The sequence below is a fragment of the Erythrolamprus reginae genome, chromosome 2, assembly GCF_031021105.1.
Source record: "Erythrolamprus reginae isolate rEryReg1 chromosome 2, rEryReg1.hap1, whole genome shotgun sequence".
Taxonomy (NCBI): Eukaryota; Metazoa; Chordata; class Lepidosauria; order Squamata; family Dipsadidae; genus Erythrolamprus; species Erythrolamprus reginae.
The window spans coordinates 102,693,860-102,714,938 of record NC_091951.1 but is presented as its reverse complement, the minus strand read 5'-3'; the positions used below and the strand labels follow the sequence as shown (position 1 = coordinate 102,714,938).

Sequence of the window (21,079 nt, the reverse complement as noted above, 5' to 3'; positions counted from 1 at the left end):
ATTTTTAAAAAACCTTCAAAGAAAAGGCATAGCAGCTAATCTAGCATCTTGCATCTTCAGACAGTAGCCAGTATGGGCATGAAGATTATTCATTTTTCTATTGTTATTATCCTTTCTTATATTTGATTTATTTTCTCTTCATATCTTTTATTCATGTAAAGATAATATCCCCGTTCAATGCAATTGCATCATAATGTTTTACACAATTAAGAAACTGAGGTTATTTGGAACAAGTAGTTATAAGGAGTTCACATTTTATTTTTCTACAGACTAACACAGCTCCGAGTCTACGGAGAGGGGTGGCATACAAATTTAATAAATAATAATAATAATAATAATAATAATAATAATTATTATTATTATTATTATTATTATTATTCAAAAGAAAGCAGTTTGAAAGAATTCTGACTTCAACATGATTAGTTCACATTAAATCATTTCCAATCAATGCACTTCATTTGCAAAGAACAGGTCTGTACATTAGGAGAAATCTGCAGAGATAATCTAGACTCACCCATTCCATGCAATATGAAAAATGACTGCAAGCAAATATATCATTGCCATTGGCATTCACACATGCCTTGTGGTGATGGTTGTGACAAAGCCGTCTTTTAAAATGCCATCAAGGGATATGACAAATTCTAGTCTTTAGATGATGTCTTTCAAAGGTACGCATCTAAAGCCACCATCTTAAACATATGGGCAAATGATTTTGGGGGCAAGAATTCAAACCTATAACTGCTTCTAATTCTTCTACTTTAATTAGATCTACAATAATTTGGTGAGAATCAAGCACAAATGAAAGGGAATGTTTCTTTCCACAGCCATCACCATAAGTGCATGAATTGCAAGGCTAATCAGCAACAAAAAGGCAATTAAGGTGAATGGCAACAGATAAATAAAATATGAGGAGACAAGAAAGCAAAATATATCTAAACTTTTGGACTCAAACATACTAAAGACGTGACCTACTCTGGTAGCATAGTAAACATTCCCTTTGAAAATAGAGAGGCACTCTTCAAAGATTTGGTGTGATGGATATAGTCTTTATAACAGAAGACTTTCTTTAACTTTTCCTGACTTTGTGGTCAGGTTAAGAACTTTTGGGTGAAAAAAAAATACATCTGATGACAGTTTCCAGGATGCATTTTGAGATATTTGTATCTTTAAATGCTAAACCTTTAAATTGTTTTAATAATGGTAAGTACTGGTTGCTATATGCTAATATGTAAGTTGTTTTGTTACTGTTTGGAAAATGTTATTAAAGATGGTGGATAGATATATTCTGTGATAAAATTAATACTTTTAAGTCAGATAATAACTGCAAGAGTTTTATGTTTTATGTCATACGGGTGATCCTTGACTCACTTAGCAATTCTTCAATGGTACTAAACAAGGGGATTTATGACTGATCCTCAATGTTCTGGCTGCTGTAGTGTCACATGGTCATATGGTTCCAATTTGTGACCTTCCTTGCTTAACAATTGTAACCAGGGACTTCTGAAATTGTCATTGCTGAGGGGCATGATATCATGGTTACAACTGGACTGGTTAGTTATCCTTTTTCAGACATTGTTATCAATATTCATTGAAACTAATTTTAATTTCTTTTCTTCATTTTACATAGAAACATAGAAACATAGAAGTCTGACGGCAGAAAAAGACCTCATGGTCCATCTAGTCTGCCCTTATACTATTTGCTGTATTTTATCTTACAGTGGATATATGTTTATCCCAGGTATGTTTAAATTCAGTTACTGTGGATTTTCATTTTTTTTCTTTTGAAGGACTACAAAATTTCAGCCAAATGGATTCTGATGCAGGTTTCTGGCATTTACTTAAGTTTTAATGTTGTAGGCAAGACTATCTTGATTTCCATTCATCTCTCCAACAGCCTTCAGTTTCTTTTGTTTTCTGCAGTACAATAAATCAATATTCTGGTTGCCATTCAAATGCTTAGTTCTATCACAGTTAATTGGCAATACATTGGCTCACATCAGATATGTTCGTTTAAATTTCCAATCAACTGCAAGTTATCCTTCCCATTCTTTCACTGAATATGTTTTGTAGCAAACAGAAGTCTACAGGTGAGAGCAAGATCAGAAGCAGCTTCACTGCAAGGCATAAGGTAACATTGTTTAATTTAGTTTGTCCATAATCCAAGCAGGTTCACTTGACCAAATATATAGCATTGGCAATAGCAATAGCATTTAGGTTTATATACCGCTTCATAGTGCTTCTACAGCCCTCTCTAAGCAGTTTACAGAATCAGCATATTGCCCCCAACAATCTGGGTCCTCATTTTACACACCTTGGAAGGATGGAAGGCTGGTGAGATTTGAACTGCTGAACTACAGCTAGCAGTTAGCTGAAGTAGCCTGCAGTGCTGTCCCCTAACCATGACGCCACCCTAGCTCTGTGTATGATATGGCTTGTGTTTACCACGTTTCACAATTAGTCCGCCACTATGGTTATATTATTTGATTATTTTTCTTTTTTGTCATGGTTATACACCTTGCAGCTTTATCCTGCCATTTCAAGAGTGACACACATTTACTAGTGATTCTTCTTTCTATTATTTCCCAGGCTTTTTTTTAAAGTACAAGGCAATTCTGGCCCTTATAGGCAAGGAGATCCTTCCCCATTTAAACTCTGTGCCCTAAAGACTAGTGAATAAGTTGTAGGTAAATCTTATTTTCTTTTTAGCTCTTATCTTTCTTGCTCAATTCCTCTGCATATTCACTTTACCAAAGTTAAATGAACATTTGACTTGTTTTCCATACTTTCTATTCTTGAAGGGAAAACAATCCAATGACTGGGTTTTACCCTTAGGGTCTGTCTGGGTCTAATGCAGTAGATACTGCATTTGTCTTTAAGCATAGTACGTCCTTTCTATTTACAGTGTGAATGAGCATGTGTCAGTAGCCTTCTATACCTAGAGCTGTTTGAGGCATCTGGGGATTGTGAGACCTTTCTTGATTAAGTGAGCATGAAATGTCTCTCTACTCAATGCTTTAGAGTGTGGTAATATGGTAATTATGAGGGGTTAAGCACAGTAGGGCACCCCTCCAACAAGCCAAATGAAACAGTAAATCAGAATATATTTTTTATGATATATATGGTCCATATGTTAAATAGATAATATTCACTTTTCTGACTTGCAGTCCAATGCACGTATGACAAATAATTTGACTGCAGATTGCACAAAGAATCCAATACTCTTTTAAATCAAATGTTCCCATAAGGGTACTTGGTCATGAGAAAAGTGTATTCAGAAATGGGAAAAACAAGGATGTTGAGTCAGCATTACCAATGCAAACCAAAGAGGAACATGAAATTGGACATAACATGAAATTTCATAGTAATCAATGTTGATTAAAACTTACAGAAAGCAATTTTTGAATCTTCAGGGATAAAAAATAATCGTCTATGTGCCTAACCTGGTTATTCTACTTTCATTTGGATTATCTCAAAAAGGCCTCTCACATTTCAAAGGGCTATATTTAATCCTCACTGCCCTGGAATTAAAAGAAATATTTACACAAACAAGTTTTCTTTTGTTTGGAAAATAAGAGTGAGACCAAGATTCAAAAAGGCAAGGAAATAGATCTCAAATCCCAAGGGATCCGCTAATACATTTATACAAAGTGCAGTATCCTTATTCAACTTTGCTTATTAAAATGAAAGAAATTTCAAAAACAAATATAATTGATTTTAAAAAAACAGAAATTGCACTTTGTAAAGTTAGGTTGCTGAGGAATCTTAGCTTTAATGTTCTGAATTTAAACTACTACTCTGTTAGGATTTGAAGAATGTCTATAATGGATATCTTCAGACATGTTGCTATGTCCTTATGTATTGGGTTTAATTTTTACTAAAAATAATTCACCAGAAAAAGTAGCAAGTATTTAATAATGCCATTTTGGACTGAGGGAGGGAAGGCAAGAAATACAATTTTCAATTTGTCTTTAGGAAGGACAATTGGGGAATTGTCTCTTGAGTATTTTTGGAAATTACTTAATCTATTTTTCAGTGATGTAGAACTTTTGTGCAAAACAGTAGGAAGCAGTAGATTAAACAAATGCAGTAAAAACATAATTTTTCTAATAGCTCTGTTAATGCATAGATTGATCGCATTATTCTTTTAAAAAGCATAGATATGAATATGATAGTCATTAAAAAATGTTATCATATATAACACTGACATATCCTGAACTTTAAAAAATTATCTATTTCTCACATACTCATCCTACATAAAAAAATATTTACTGATAGTCTGATCACATGAACGACTATTGGAGTCAATCACAGTGGAAATTTCTCACTTCCTCAATCTGTCTTTATTTAAATATAGTTATGAGGTTCATAGATATCCAATTTGATGAATGGAAAAGTTATTTGCTTTACATTTTCCAATTCTAAATTTTATTTTAATGATAATCCTTATTTTACTTGTCAGGAAATACTCTGCCCATCTGTTAATGCTGGGTAAAAAGGTAAAAGTGTTCTACAAATGGAATACGAATGGTGGAAATCATGATATACACAATGTTCTCCCCTTTGATGAATCATGTTAGGAATTTCCTGAATCTGACACAGACATAGATATGTTGGAAATCCATGTTTGCATAAATTACAATAGTATGATGGGAAGAAGACCTCAGCTACTATCTATTGGATGAGATACAAATGAAAACAGCTAAATAGATTGTAAAGATGGCAGGTACTGTTTGCAAGTAGAAGTGGGTTATTTGTATTACATTAATCATGGGAAAATAAGAAGACTGGAAACTTTACACAACACATAATGTGCTACCTATACTTAGTGATATGCTGCCACATGCAATCTGATACCATCATAAACACTGCTGGGTGGACATGTCAAAGGAAAAAAATTAAAAGAAAGGAAGGGAAGATTGACTAACGTACTTCAGGAGAAGGCCAGACCCTGGAGAGACCCTGCAGTGGAGTACTTGCTAGAGTCCACAAAAGACTGGTCTGATAAAAGACAACAACAAGGAATAAGAAAGGAAAGAAAGAGAAAGGCTGGTATTAGTAAGCTGCAATACACTCATTTTAAGCAAACACTCACACCGTGGTTTTAAGACACAGCATTTTATTTCAACAGGGTAATAATGATTGGCTGGGAGTAACAACTATTCAATGGAATCTCCCCACCATGTAACTGAAAATTCATTACCCTTTTTCTTACTCAACTCCACCCTACGAATGCCGACAAAAGCAGCATGCCCAAACTGGCCTACCTTGCAGGCTATTCCCATTGGTGCTGGTACAGGTGGGGGGAGGGGATGTCTGTGGTCTGACAACAGGAGCAAAAGCACTCTTCTGTTTCACTGCTGAGACCATATTGGCTGGTGAGAAGGAGAAGATCCCAGAGGAGCTGCTACAATTAGAAGGGAGACTAGTAGAGGATGCCATGGTTGGACTGGATGGCACAACTAGAAGAAAACAAGAAGAGAGAAGAATTATTCTTTTCAAGACCATAAATGAATCGGGGTATTTCATTTCTCTATTTGCAAGGCTCCCTTGGTGATGTCCGGAACAACTGATGTTTCACTCACATCGAAACTGAATGTCCCTTCTGAGAGTCCCTCATTCCAGAGGAAAACCTAGGTCATGGGGGAAGGAAGCAGAATATGATTTGTTCCCACACCAGCAGCATCTCAGGATTGCTGAAATTAGGCTAAACAGCCCACGGAATTTTCAATATTGTATTTTAGTTTTAAGGACAGGTTTGTGCAAAAATAGCAGTGGTCACTAGTCTGTGGAAGTTAACTTCTAAACTGCTCGTGAAAGATAATTACAGTAATACCTCGTCTTACGAACCTAATTGGTTCTGGAAGGAGGTTCGTAAGGCGAAAAGTTCATAACACGAAACAATGTTTCCCATAGGAAACAATGTAAAAGCGATTAATGTGTGCAAGGGGGGAAAAATCACAAAATGGCACTCCGCTGGCCACCGCCACCCGGCTGTCACCTTTTAAAACTTTGATGTCACGAAGACATCCTTCCTGGTCGTGACGTCAAAGCTCCGCCCATGGAATTCCCTATTGGGATTCCCCACCTCCTTTTCAGACTCCAGATCGGTCGAAAAAAGTTCGTAAGAAGAGGCAAAAAATTTCTGAACCCCGTGTTCGTATCTCGAAATGTTCGTATCATGGGGGGTTCGTATCATGAGGTACCACTGTATATATAAAGTCAGTTTGTTCGAGTGGTTAAGGCACCAGGCTAGAAAATAGGAGATCCTGAATTCTAGTCCTAGTTTAGACATGAAAGCAAGCTGACAGACCTCATCTCAGACATTCTCTCTCAGTTTAACTCACTTTATTGTGAGGAAAATAAGAGGAGAAAAGTATGAGGTTGTTTCCTACCGGTTCTAACTGGTTCTAACTGGTTCTTTAGAACTGTTAGTAGTGGTGATATCACAGAGCCGGTTCTATCTGTGGGCGCCATCATCTTTGATTTTGATTCTGCGCATGTGCAGAAGCTTAATTGTTGCTTCTGCGCATGCGCAGAAGCTATTCTTTTTATTATTTTCTGGGAAGGGTCATGTATTTCTGTCGATGCAAACTGGTGAGGAAGTTAAGTAGAACCCACACCTGGTGCTGGACATGTTTGCCATTTTGAGTTATTTGTAAAAAATAAAGGTGATGATGATGATGATGATGATGATGATGATGATAGATATAGATAGATGAAAGATAGATAGATAGATAGATAGATAGATAGATATAGATGATAGATAGATAGATAGATAGATAGATAGATAGATAGATAGATAGATAGATAGATAGATAGGTGAGTAGGCAGGCAGGCAGGCAGGCAGGCAGAAATAGAGAATCATCCTTTGCTTCCCCATTAACAACCCTGGATGGCAATCTGATCCTTAAAGAGACACAATCTGACAAATTAATAATTTGTATTGCATTTCATTCCTCTAAGTATTCTTCAGGATTAGTACTGCAAGTAAGAAAGTGATTTTTGAGCATCACAAAAGCAAATTATTTTTTCTTAAATTGTTATTATTACATTTATATTTCCAGAGATAAGAAGAGACACTTGTTGTAGGATTCATTGTCCCATGAGCCAAATGGCTTATTTTGAATATTATACATTATAATGTGGGAGTGCATGTGAAGATATGTATGTGCACTATTTATTGTTTGGTCCAAATTAATAACACGCTGTAGGCTATTCTTGTTGACCATATAGTTCAAGAAAAAATGATGCCAAGACCTCTTGAAGTGCTATCAAGGACATTGGGGACCACTTTTTACATTATCTGCATCTAATATATAATCCAATCTGCATGCACATTTGTATCCCTTGCAAAGTTATGCTTAATTACTTTTTAAAAACCCTGCGGGTGCCTTAAATAATATAGTTAATGCCTTTACTCAAAATAGGATCAAATTACTTCAGAATTACTGTCTTCTATGATTCTGGGGGAAAAGAAAAAAAATAGAGGCCAAATTACTCATATATTTTTTTTAAAAAAAATCTTGTTTAGAGATTGCTTATATTCAGGATATTTAATGAATAATTAAATGCTTTGGGAATGAAAATTCAAATTAGCTGTGGCAAAGATTTTATTTGCATTTATACAGATAAAAACAATCCCTTTAGAATCTCTGTGTAAACAGATGATACCATATTTCTGAACCCCCAATGAAATCAATTAATGGAAATTAAATCTTCAAAGTTTCACAGTCTGACAGATACTGTCTTAGTGTAAAGTCACTTGATATAAACACACACTTGTGAAGGCAGAGCAATCAAAGCATCCAAATTGAATTGCAACTATACAGCAATTAGTTTATTGATTTAATTAAGAATGCCACCTTTCTAATTCTCAGGTCATGATTGAAACATTTTCTGATTAACAATATTTGTTGTTAATAGGGCAGCAGTATATATCAAGAAAACCATTCTATGAATCATGATGATGAGACAAAAGAGGCATGATTTAACAGGAACAAGCACCTCACAAATTGCAAGGCATACGTTTGGCATTGCTGAAATATTTCTAACAATGAACCAAATACAATAATGTTGTTTAGATAAAGCATCCTGTCAAAATCCCACAATCTCATCTGTTACCAGTAGATCATCCCTTTAATTAGACTATTATAATCATTTAAATTATAACATATTTTCAATTACTGGTAAAAATCAGGTTAATTCTCTTCCTAGTATTATGCACAGCGAAATGGTCAACCTGTATTCATGGGGAAATAAATCCCCATTATCATTTTTTTTAAAAAGTGATCTTCAATTCAGAGATTTGTTGCATCAAGTTGTTAAATTGATTGCTGGCTTAGCAAGTTTGAATATCAAACAAATAATGGGCCTAGCTTTAACCAACTCCTTCCATACAGATTAGTGGTTATTAACACCTAGCATCTCTTAGAGAGCTCATGTATGATTTAAATTTGCATTTTCATGTATCATTCTAATGCTGTACAGTATACTTTCAAGCAACAACAGCAACAGCATAGACCTCACTGTGCAGCTTTCAACTCTTTTTACGTGGACTTATTAAGCACACCAATATCTATCTGGTAAATTTCTTGAAAAGTTTCCAATCATTACAAAAGCTTAGGGTAATCAGATCACCATTCAATCTACATTGTGTAACATATATAATAATACATACTGGCGTAGGGAGAGTTGGCAGCAGATCCATTCAGGAAGGTTGGAGAACCACCTAAATTTGACATTCCAGCATTTCCATACCCATTCATGCTTGTTGTGACGGAGTTGTAGTTTGTCTGCTGAGGAGTAGTGCTTGGCACATAACCATGAGGAGACACACTGCTTGAGTTGCGAGTAAAACCTTTGGGAGGAAGTAAAAAAAACAAAAACACAACAGTTGTTTTTCAACCAAAAGTTCCACCCAATTTCAAAACATTCCAGACCATACTATGCTAAAACTGGACAAGACTTCAGTAAAAAAAAATGCAATTATGGAGAAAATTTGAAGGAGTATTTTTAAAAAAATAACTTATAAAGCAATTATACATTATTTATACTATGTGCCTTACAGTCAAATTTTCTATGTGTCATAAAAATGGATTAAAGTGTAAACATTATTACAATAGTTTAACTATAACAATAAAAAATCTACACAAGTAATAAAATCCAAATTGTTACAAATACAGTATGATAAAAATATTATATGGATTGCTGGAACTGTACAAGATGAAACTACTAGGAGTGTCATAAATATCCAAGGTCTTTGAAAAAAAAACCCTGAAAAGGTAGATGAAACAGAAAAAGGCTTTGCCTGGTGCTGAAAGAATCATAATTATGGATGCTAGAGAAAGGAAAGCATTCCATAGTGGCAATTTACCAATATAAATATTGAGAACATTTAAGTAAGCATGATGCAGTGTAGCAGATCATAGTAAAAGATATTGGAAGCCGCTGTGGGATACGGACCAATGCATTATTGTATCATAATTTTTCTTCAGATATTTTCAGACATGCAATCAACAACCTGTTAACTATTTGTGGCAAATGCTTAGCAATAAAGAAAAGGGGGAAAGTTTGTTTCTTCCTTGTTAAATCTGGAAAATTGTTAAATTAATTCTAAAACATTATTAATGTCAGAAGCTTCTGAGATACATTTATTATATCTATTGCATCTATGAAGATTATAATTTTTTAAAAATATAGGAAAAAATACCATGATGCACTTTTGATTGTGGGTTTTGTGGCCTTGGTTGCATGAAGTTTCTAACTAGGAAAGGGAATACTCATCCTTTAATAAAAAATAAAATATGGACTGGATGCAATAATAATATCAGAAGAGCAATTTAAACTATTATCTGGAATCTGAAGCTCATGATAGCTCAACAAGCAATATTGCCCTACTGAAACTTTTCCTTTGATTCTAGTAATCCCCAGACCTGATTCCTGATTGCAGGAAGATTTCCTAAGTAACACTGCTTTCTATTTCTGACGTTCTATCAACAAATGAGCCTGTATTCAGATGAAGGAATCATACTTAAATCACAGGCTTACTCAAAGGAGATTTTCACTTTTAGCTGTATTGATCACAACTCATTGAAATGTGTGGTGGATACATCCTTTTCACAAATGATTATGCAAATGTAATGTATATTGCCTGGATTCTGAGCTGTTCTATATAGGATTCTAAAGGAAAAAAAGCATGCTGGTTGAAAGTATTATGCATTATGACTTTTATTTACCACATAAAGTCTTGAAAAGAAGGGGGGGGAGTCTTCTTCACCTTACCCTGATTGGTGGCCTGTGAGGCTTCTGAGACATTTACTGCTAATTGACCACTAAACGAATTCACACCCATCATGCCAGCATGGACTGATGTATTAGCGAGCGCAGGGAGTTGGTTATGATTACGAGGGACACTGTAGAGTGCTTCTGCAATATCAGCTGCTCTTTTCAGGATTATTTCCTGCCAAAATATGAGTTTAGATATGAAAGAAATTAATTAAATACAGGTAGGTCCTCAACTTATCATCATAATTAGGTCCAAAATTTATGTTGCTAAGTAAAACATTTTGTTAAAGTCAGTTTTGCCCCATTTGATGACCTATCTTGTCACATTTGTTAAGTGAAGCACTGCAGCTGCTAATGTAGTAACCTGGTGATTAAGTGAATATGGTTTCCCCATCAACTTTGCTCATCAGAAGGTCACAAAAGGGGATCAGGTGATTCTGGGATGCAGCAACGGCAATGAATATGAACCAGTTGCCAAGCATCTGAATTTTGATCACGTCACTAGATGTTGTAAGTGTGAAAAATGGTCACAAGTCCCTTTTTTCAGCACCGTAGTAACTTTGAATAGTGACTAAATGAACTGCTGTAAGTGAAACACTACTTGTACAAAACCTACTAGCAAATTCAGATTTGAGGTCCCAAAATCCAGGCGGCCACTATGTCAGTAAAATGTATTTTCTGTCCTCTTCCTACCTTCAAGTGGTGGGGTTTTTTGTTATTTTTTGGCAGCTTTTGATCTAGAAGCTCTAAATCACCTAATCAATTCAGAGCCTGTCCCAGTGGCACATCAGAGCAATGGAAAATTGAGCTATGAATCAGATTATTATTATTTCAGTTGTTCAAAGGGAGTAATGAACAATAGTAACTGATATCATGATGAACCAACTCTTTGCTTTTACAAGTAGTCCTTGACTAACAGCCACAACTGGGCCAGAATTCCCTGTGTTACACAAGGTGGTTGTTAATTGAGTCACAGCTGATTTTACAACCTTTATTTGCCACCGTCCTTTAGCAAATCACAGCAGTTTTTAAGGGAATCATACAGTCCTCAAGTGAATCTGGCTTCTCCCATTCACTTTGCTTGTCAGAATCTGATGGGGAGGTTGCAAATAGCAATCACAGGGCAATGGGGCATTGCAACATTGTAAATACATGCTGGTTGTATTGCATCCAAATTTTGATCATGTGAATGTGGGGATGCTCCAACAGTCATAAGTGAAAGGACTGGCCATAAGTCACTTTTTTCACTGCTGTTGTAACTTTAAATGTCACTAAATGAATGGTTGTAAGTCAAGGACTACCTGTATTCTATGAAATGGGAAACAAAGTTAGAAGGTTACTTCTTAAATTACACTAAGATAAGGCTCTAAACCAGTGGTTCTCAACCTTGGGGTTGGGACCCCTTTGGGGGTCAAACAACCATTTCACAGGGGTCGCCTAAGACCATGGGAAAAGACAAATTTCCAATGGTGTTAGCAACTAAAGCTTCTATTCTGGCATCTCGGAACATATTTGTACAATCCAACCAATCAGGTGTTTACAGGGGGGTGTCCCTCTGACCTTTTGCCAATCAGCTTAAAGATCTGTTGGAAGAATTGGCGCTAAACTTATAGTTGGGGGTCACCACAAGATGACGAACTGTAATAAGGGGTCGCAGCATTAAAAAAGTTGAGAACCATGCTCTAAACAGAATGCCTAAATTATTCATTATATTTTATACTGATATTAAGTTCACTACCGGGCACAAGCATCTACTAAGCAGCTGACACCATATTAGTGTATTTAAATTCTATTGAAAACATAACACAATAAAACTATAAAATATTAATAGCACAGAATAGTGTTTCCATTATTTTAGCAAAGCAAATCAACTAATAAAATCAAAAATTAAAATTCTACTACTGTTAGAAACTTTGAGATGAGTTTGGCCCACGTGGGAAGTTTTCCTACATCTATTATGACATCCTCAAGGTTTAATCAGCCTTCCATCCTTGTAAGGTCGGATAATGACCCAGATTGTTGAGGACAGTATGCTGACTCTATAAACTGTTTAGAGAGATCTGGAAAGCACTACGAAGCGGTATATAAGTCTAAGTGTCATTGTTGTTACTTTTTGCTGATTTGCAATTTTACTTTTATTTGTCCCTGCAAGATGACTGTCCACAGATTTCAGAACCCCAAGCGGAGCACTACTTAACTAAGGCTGTATTTACCTGATTGTTATGTGGCATACCATAGAGTGCTTCCACCAGATCTGCTGCTCTCTTGAGTATTACTTCCTGTTAGAAAGAAAAGGAGAATTTTACTCATATTCATGCGTAGTAAATACAGTTCTAACGTTGTGTCTTCAATTTCGCTTTCAGTCACAGCCTTGTTTTCAGTCTTAGATATCAACAGTGCCTAGTCAACTCAGAAGGTTGCTAAACCATGAATTCATCCAGTTCACACAAAAGTTAAAAGGTAAAACTTGCTTGAGCTGCAAAATAAAATATGTTGCTCAATTGTCTACTGTCTTCACAGAAGTTGCTTGCAGGTTTATTGCCGAATAAGACCTCCATTTATATGTTCAATTGCAATCAATGTCACCCAGAGCACCTTACAGATTTCTTTCATGCTGTTTATTGGGCTCTTAATTTATATACCAAAAATGTGTCCTTATCAGATCAACCATATTGTTAAGTTATCTCTGGAATGCTGTTGCTAATCTGATAACAATGCCAAGTTCTATGCTTCATCTTTTTCCCATAATTGGGTGCCGTAGCCTGGTATTTAAAAAGGAAAGAAAGACAAGTAGCAACTGAGAAAAAAGAAATCAATGTTATTCTTCAGGGAATTTGGAGGGATGTGGATGGAATGTCCAAATTTTAACTATAAGCCTACCTTTAATTTCCTTGGTTGCTCACTTCTCCATTTGCTCATTTATCTATCCTTGTTATGCTCCTAAAGTCATTTGTATTACGTACATCTCTTCATTTCCCTGCTCCAGCTTATACCCCCATGGTCCTGAAACCAACATCTGCATAGCACAATGCTGTCTTTGTATTTTTAGCATGCAAAACTTTGAGAACAAGAGTGAAGTCAATAAAATCTATTTGTAAATTATAAGAATCTTTCCACATCACAGAAAAAATAATATACATTGGTTCCCCCTATACATATTAAAAAAGTAACTTCTACCCAAAATAATTGATCTTTGTAAGCATGACAGCATAAAAGCTGAATTGTAATATATTTTTGCAAATGCTTTCTGAAGCTAGATGCATTTTTTAAAGAGCTGACTTTTGAGTTAAGCTGAGAAGCTTAACTAGGAGTGTTTTATACACTAGTTAGATTTTCTAACTAAAAGAAGTAGTAATGCTCAATTTTCATATACTATATTCTCTTATCAGAAGAGAGATATATAATTGCATTCATTTTGCTGTCACCATAACCTCTTCAAAATCCTTGAACAACTCTTCAGATGACAAGCTTTTAGATGCATATTAGCATTTTTCAATTTAAAATTCTCTACAATATATGCTAAAAGAGTTGGCATATTGCAGTAGGTACTTATGATATACATGATGTCCTAAATTTAAAAATGAGATTATAAGTATGTTTTGAACCCCCATACACATTTATCATTCCTTAGAACCACAGCACACTCTCCCTTTCATAATGCATATTTCATTTTTTTTAATGCTTGCAGCCAGCTGCGTTATATAATTGATGGGTTTTGAATCAATACATTTGAAACTATTTATTTCTGAAGAGATCACTAGCTCTTGTCTTTGTCCTCTCTATACATCCTGACCAAAGTACTGAATAATTTACAAGTGTATGAATTGAATGCGCACAATACCCCTATGGAATCAGGCCATGCTGGTTCAGCCAAGCTACTTAGAAAATCAGTGAGCTCAGCCTGCCTTGTAAAAGATTAAAAATCTAGAATAGAAGGGAAAAACAGCTTGTCACATTTTACTTTTCCAGTTCCTAGTAAATTAAAATATCTTGTCCAGACAAGATAATTTTGGGAATGTAATGCTATCCCAGGTGACATCATCAGCTGTTGCATAACATTATTATAAAATGACAAATCTCTCTTAATGTTATGAGAAATATGTATTATACCTTAGCCCATATTAATAATAAAAATTATATGTTGCTTTAAGTCTGACCATTGATATGCACAAAATAAATCAGATATTAATTTTTTAACAGTTTAATTCTGCCAATGGAATTTCCATATGAAAATATAGTTTTTGGACTGTCTTAATGTAATTACATGAAATCTAAACTTCCATTCTTCACAGATAGTTTCTTAATAGTTGGTAAGATCACATAAAATAATTCTAATTGCAGACGCTTTCTCATAGTTTATCACTGGAAAATATTGACTAAGTGTCACTACAATTTACATATATATTTTTCTGAAATATTTATATATATAATTTATTTTTATTTGTCAAATATAGTATTGTATTGTAGTATGTTTAACATAATATAAGTATAAAGTAGAGGTAGAAAAGATAAAAACACGTTAGGACAGGAACGTTAGGCACAAAGGTGCACTTATGCACACAATTGTCAATGTTTAGGTTCCATTTCTTTTTATAACAAGGAATTGCCTATACATTTCATCTATTCTTAACAAAATAGCAACATAATAACTCTTTTCTTTCATGTAGCTTTGTCAGATGTTGCAAAACAATTTTGGAAAAACATTGTCAGGTTATTTTTTAAGCTTCTACATAAAAATTGTAGCTTTTCTGTTCTATTGTATGTTAACATAGAACATTCTACACAGCAACCAATGTAATTTAAAACATTTTAGGTTTCAGCCCATTTATGAGTACAGTCCCGACTTCAAATACAATGTGATGCGTAAAAGTCTTCTAGAAAGTACTGTTCCTGCAATAGCATGGCAAGGTGGTAGAATTGCAGTGACCAGAAAATTGTTCTCACCTCCATGTCATTACGTTCACAGCAAACCAGCCCCGAGCGTGTTTGTGTTCGGGATCTAATATATTGCCTTTCAATCAGAGCTGAGAGCCACTGTACACATAGACAGAACATGACGAGCAGGTCAGGAAAGCAATAAAGATTTTACAGAGCTGTCCAAGGTGCTAAATTTACTCAATAATGGGTTTGGCACCATAGTGTTAACCTCTCATTTACTACCAGTTTGAGAGACTAAATTGAAGTAGCTGACTTCATTTAACTTGAAATGTATATTTTATGATATTATGTAAGTAGATTGAAAGGGCACTGCAGCTTTTAACAATTTAAGGGGCTAAAGCATGTTCAAGATTATGGTTGGCTATTTATCGTAGATTGTAGATTGTACTTAAAAGTATATGGAATATTACAATGTACTGATTAACCTTCTGAATGTTATTGTAAAACTATAGCTGATATAAAAAATACCTAAGCCTTTGAAAGCAATATTGTGCTGCTGAAAGTATGCCCAAATAGCATCACAGAAAGGTTGTTTTTAAATAGACAATAGAGCACTGTAAATATATTCATGCACCAACACTTAATATTTTTGGGGTATTAACAGGTTACAAGATTTCCTGTGCATTAATAGTATTAAGAATGCATATACTTTTTCATACCCCTTTCCTTCTGATAACTTATCAGACTCATATTCTAGACATACTGAGTATTAAATATTAACACTGAAGTTGATAACTAGGAAAAGGGTTTTTTTCAGTAATCAAAACAACTCATTTAAGAATCAAACAGCTAATTGTTTTAAGAGACTATCTAGAAAATTAGGTGCATTATCCCTGTATTCTATATTTGCTTCTTTGATGTCATGATGGTTTGGCTAAGGTTTGTTGAGATTAAAGTGGTACATCAAACCCTACAAAATTAGTCAAAGATGATAGATCAGATGATTGACTTAACTTTTTTTTAAGCAAAGAAATAAATCTGTGGTTTATGGCTGTTAGTAGTCTCTAACCAGAAAGCTTGGAGGTCAGAAAGCATGTGCTATATTTTCACCTTAATCCCTATGAATTTAGGAGAAAAGGGAATTCTGGATGTAAGAAAAGTCTTCAGTCAGTCAGCCATCTGCAAGACAAACTCAATACTTCAGAATTTATTGTTCTTGAGAATGATTACTGGTTTATGCTGAACCTCAGAATTTAATAGGAGCTATTTCTGGTTAGATTGGAAGAGAAAAAAGGGAGCTCAAGCTTTTTGTAGAAGGATTTTAAAAGGGAATGTATTAAAGTGCACTGACCCACGCTTAACTTTTAAGCATTACTTGAAGGAGGAGATTCTTACTCAATTCAGAGAGATCAGCAAGAACTCCACACACAAAAAAAAGATCTGTGTCGTGATGATTATTAACTGATATTGTGCAATTTTTATTGGAGAGTAATTCATAATAGTTTTGTAAAATCAGCAAGAAATAATGATGGGATATGGAGAAAAGAAATCTATTTAACAGATCAAGACTTCTATCATTTGGGTATGAGCATGTGGTGTTTTTGTAAGCTTTCTTAGGACAGAAAAGAACAACTTATAAATTACATAGCATATTAGAATCACAATAATGCTGATTGATTTATCTATGTTTGAATTTCAATTTTTATAAATTCTGTTAAAGTATGCCATGTAAAAGAACTGAATAATAACTGTGTAAAGTGTTTTAATTGGAGTATTTTATCTTATGCATTTTTGAAACAATATTATTCTATTAAAGCTAGTATTTAATTTATGCATTTGTTAATCTCTCTCTGTGTGTGTGTGTGTATGTGTGTGTGTGTGTGTACATATACACCGCACACAAAATGCGGTTTTATCCATTCTCACATTTAGATTCTTATCTATTCTTTCAGAATATAAGCTAGAAAAATAGCTGGCTCTCTTCTAAAAGAAAAGCAAGATGAGAAAGAAATCCAGTATTAATTAGCCAAGATAATTACTGAATTGAAAGTGATTTTATTTCCCCAAACCTTCCATAATTTTGTTACCTACTCATATATCCCAGTGCTTTAACTCTTTATCACTCATTCAATCTTTCTATTCTAAAACAACACAAAGAATAAAATATAAAAATGAACCTGATAAAATATAAGAGATACAACTCTGATGCAAAGCAATGTGTCTATGGAAATAGTATGTTTGGAAGCTGGAGTAAAACACTGCATTTACTTAGGGTTTCTATCACATCATTCAGTATGGATAGTACCAATGATAATTCATCAATGCATGTCACTTGCTTTTAACTTGATTGTATAATATCTTATATAACTGTTCAAAGCTTTCTTGTCTCAATCATTCTGTTCATTAAATCAATTAAGAAATGGCCAAAAAGAACATTGCAGGTAAATATTGATTTTTTTTTAATAACAAGTGATTAATGTTAATATTAATGTTAACAATGAGCCACCTTCAAAGAATTGTTTGTTGCAGGCAATATATTTTCAGTCAATAACTGTCCACAAGGTATGAAGCTTATCAATTACTTAAGCCCCAAGAGTGATAGGATATTTAAAAAACTCTATTAGCATTGCATTGTGACAAAATTAAGCAAGAAATCATTCATCTTTCATAATGACAACTTCATTTATATTTTTCATATGCTATTTGAAGCTGATCAATTGTGACTTCTAGTTTCTTATTTCACTGATGCTACTACAATAACGCCGGCTGACTCACCGGCCCCACGGCGATGTTGCTGAAGGGCCGGGCAGACTCGGACCCTTCAGATGGCGGCCGCCATCTTGTTTTCGGCCGAAATCTCGCGAGACGAGATTTCGGCCGGGAATGCCCTGCCCACGTGGCTGGGCATGACGTCAGGTCTGGGTGGGGCCTGCTGGCCCTATTTAAGGGGCAGCAGGCCGGGAAACAGCCTTTTCGCCCGGACCTGGTTGCCTGAGCAGACACTTCTTCGGTGCTGCTCGGCCGCCATTTTGGGTCTCCCTCGTGTTGCGGCCGCCATTTTGTGGCCTGCCGAGGGGGCGAAAAGTGCTGTGCTCGTTGCGCAACGAGGTTTATCCGGAGTCTCAGTAAACTTTCCTTTGCACGACGACGCTGAGGCCTTACTACTCCCCACGTGGCAGCAGTCTTCAGGATCCCCCTCGGGCCCGAGGGGGACTGGTAACCTCCTCCCGGCTGGGAGGAGGGCGCGGTGGGGGGTGTTGGGTCTGGGCCCCCGGTCTTGAGGGTTGGTGTTACTGGATTACAGGCCTTTCAGGCCTGCCTGCGCAGGGAGGCCTGCAATCGTAATACTACCTAAACAATAAATACTGTTCAATTATATATAATTGTAGGTATTACCCAAGAAAGGGGTTAAAGGGGTAGCAGGTGCTCCCAGGCCCTAGGCAGGGCCCGGTGGTTGGGGAGTTGGGCCTGCCACTCGTGCTGGGGGTTTCGGCCTAGGGGGTTTTAGTGGCTTATTGCATACAAAGGGAAAAAGTGTGATGGCTCCCAAGAAGAGGCCCGCCACTGCTCCTATGGCTCCGCCAGCAGCGCGCCCCAGGAGGGCCCTTAGGCCTTCTGCCCGGGCCCGGGCCAGCAGGGAGGGGACTGCTGGGGTGGTCCCTGATCAGGGGGGTGGTGGTCTCGTTGCCTCCTGCCCCTCAACCTGATTTTTCTCCTGCTATGTCTTGGGCCAGGGTGTTGGAGAGGCTCGATGAGCTCGAGCAGTGGAGGAGCGGTGCGGTCCCCGGAGCGTCCAGCGATCAAGTGCCCGCGGCGTTGGGGAGGGAGCCGGCGGCGGCCCAGGCTGGGCAGCCGGCTCCATTCGGACGGCAGGCCCCTGCAGGACCGATGGCGGCTTTCCCGGGCCCCACACCATTGGGCCCTCCGTGGATGTCTTCAACCCCGTACGGGGCAGGTGAGGCTGCACCACACACCACATCCCTGTCTTTTCTTCCTCCCCCCGCCCCGGGTTTTCCCTCGGCGGGGGTCGGGAGTGGGTCCAGCTTTTTGGGGTCCCCCGCGGGCACCTGCGGGCAGGTGTGGGCTCCGCCGGTTCCTCCTCCGGGGCCGCCGGCGGCCAGCGCTGCTCCGTTGTCTGGGACGGGTCCTGCGGGGACACCAGCGGTGCCAGGGGCAGGGGGGTGGGTTCCTCCGGCCCCTCCTGTCATGCCCCCGCTCCCGGTTTTCCCCTACCCCCATGGGGCGGGTGTTTTTGGCGTGGCGGCCAACTCGGTGTGGGACCCCTTTGCTTGTATTAAAGCGGGGGCCATACCGTGCGGGCTGCCGTCCACCCCTCTAGGATGCCACCTTCACCCGTCGGTCAAGGAGGCTATTTGGCGGGGCGAATACGTTGATCTTTTTTCGCTTTTGAACCGTGAGGTTCCCAAGCAGGAGAAAGAGATTGTCCCGGGGGAGAAAACGAAGAAGACCAAGGTAACGAAATGCTTCAGCTCCTGGCTGTATGCCTTTCTTACCTATGGGTCGGTAGTGATTCAACGGCAGCCGGCTATGGCCTCTGCCATGTTTAAGTATATAGACTTAATTGCCAGGGCCCACTTTGAATATAAGGGCACCATCTGGCGCCATTATGATAAGGGTTTCCGCATGAGGATGTCTGTGGAGCCCAACTTGCCGTGGGATATGGTGGTCCCGGACCTGTGGTTCCGGGCCACGCATATGTCCGGGAAGGAAGGGTGTGAGCGCACGGATAGTGGGCACTTTATGGAGGAGGAGCCCGGCGCGGCTTCGCCGGCCAAGGCGACTCCGGGTGTGGCTGGCAAGGGGGCCTCGCCCGCTTGTCATGAGTTTGCTGCAAAAGGGGCATGTTTTCGTCCCTTTTGTAAGTACAAGCATGCCTGCGGGAATTGTGGGGGGTCCCATGCGGCTTCAGTCTGTCCCCGCCCCAAGAAAGGGGCGGAGAAGAAGGGCGGGGGTCCAGGAAAACCTCCCCCACCAGCTGGGGGAAAAGGGGCCCAGCCCAATTAATGTTTCTGTGCTTGAGGGTTGGTTGATCGACTACCACCCTCGCCCGAGAGCCGAGTTGCTCTTGAGGGGCTTCTCCGAGGGATTTAGGATCCCTTATGTGGGTATTAGGAGGGCCTTCATGTCCGACAACCTCAGGCGGTTGTCGGACATGAAGACATTGTACGGGCTAAGATTCGAAAGGAGGTGGCTGAGGGCAGGGTCCTTGGGCCCTTCCCGGAGCCGCCCTTTCCGAATCTTCGTGTGTCCCCCTTAGGTGTGGTCCCCAAAAAGGCGAGTGGTGAATTTAGGTTGATTCACCATTTGTCTTTTCCGAAAGGGGAGTCAGTGAATGACTTCATTCCTGACGAGCTTTGTTCCGTCCGGTACGCATCCTTTGATGCGGCCGTGGCTATGGTTAGGGAGTGTGGGGTGGGAGCCCTTATGGGTAAATGCGACATTAAGTCGGCATTTCGGCTCCTCCCCATTCACCCAGGCGACTTCGAGCTGCTGGGCTTCCATTTCGAAGGTGGGTTTTACGTGGATAGGGCATTGCCGATGGGCTGCTCTATTTCCTGCTCCCTTTTTGAGAGCTTTAGCACCTTCCTCGAGTGGGTGCTCAGGAGGCGGAGTGGCCGGGGGTCCGTCGTTCATTACCTTGATGATTTCTTGATGGCCGGGCCTGCGCAATCGGAGCAATGCTTTGCTTTGATGCGGGACTTCGAAGCCCTTTGTGCTCAATTGGGGGTGCCTTTAGCCTCAGAGAAGACCGAAGGCCCTGCCACCAGGATTACCTTCCTTGGTATTGAATTGGATTCAGTGGAGCAATCGTCCAGATTGCCCCTGGATAAGTTGATTAAAATCAGGTCCAAGCTTGAGGCGGTCCTGGGCTGCAGGAAGGTTACTCTTCGGCAGC

At 38.3% G+C, this 21,079-nt stretch overlaps 1 protein-coding gene across 7 annotated transcripts in view; it reads right to left on the bottom strand.

Moving 5' to 3' along the window:
- The window catches only part of EBF1 (EBF transcription factor 1), a 416,173-nt gene that overhangs the window by 3,877 nt on the left and 391,217 nt on the right, over positions 1–21,079 (bottom strand). For 3 of the 7 annotated variants that reach the window (XM_070738987.1, XM_070738985.1, XM_070738986.1), the window contains exons 12-16: positions 12,498–12,563; positions 10,282–10,459; positions 8,678–8,857; positions 5,265–5,459; positions 4,930–4,998 (exon numbers count right to left, since the gene is read on the bottom strand). In XM_070738987.1, coding sequence (XP_070595088.1) covers positions 4,931–4,998; positions 5,265–5,459; positions 8,678–8,857; positions 10,282–10,459; positions 12,498–12,563 — 687 coding nt within the window. In that variant the 3' untranslated portion in view covers position 4,930. The remainder of the gene's footprint in view (positions 1–4,929; positions 4,999–5,264; positions 5,460–8,677; positions 8,858–10,281; positions 10,460–12,497; positions 12,564–21,079) is intronic. The other 4 variants (XM_070738989.1, XM_070738988.1, XM_070738990.1 and 1 more) reach the window with 2 other exon arrangements.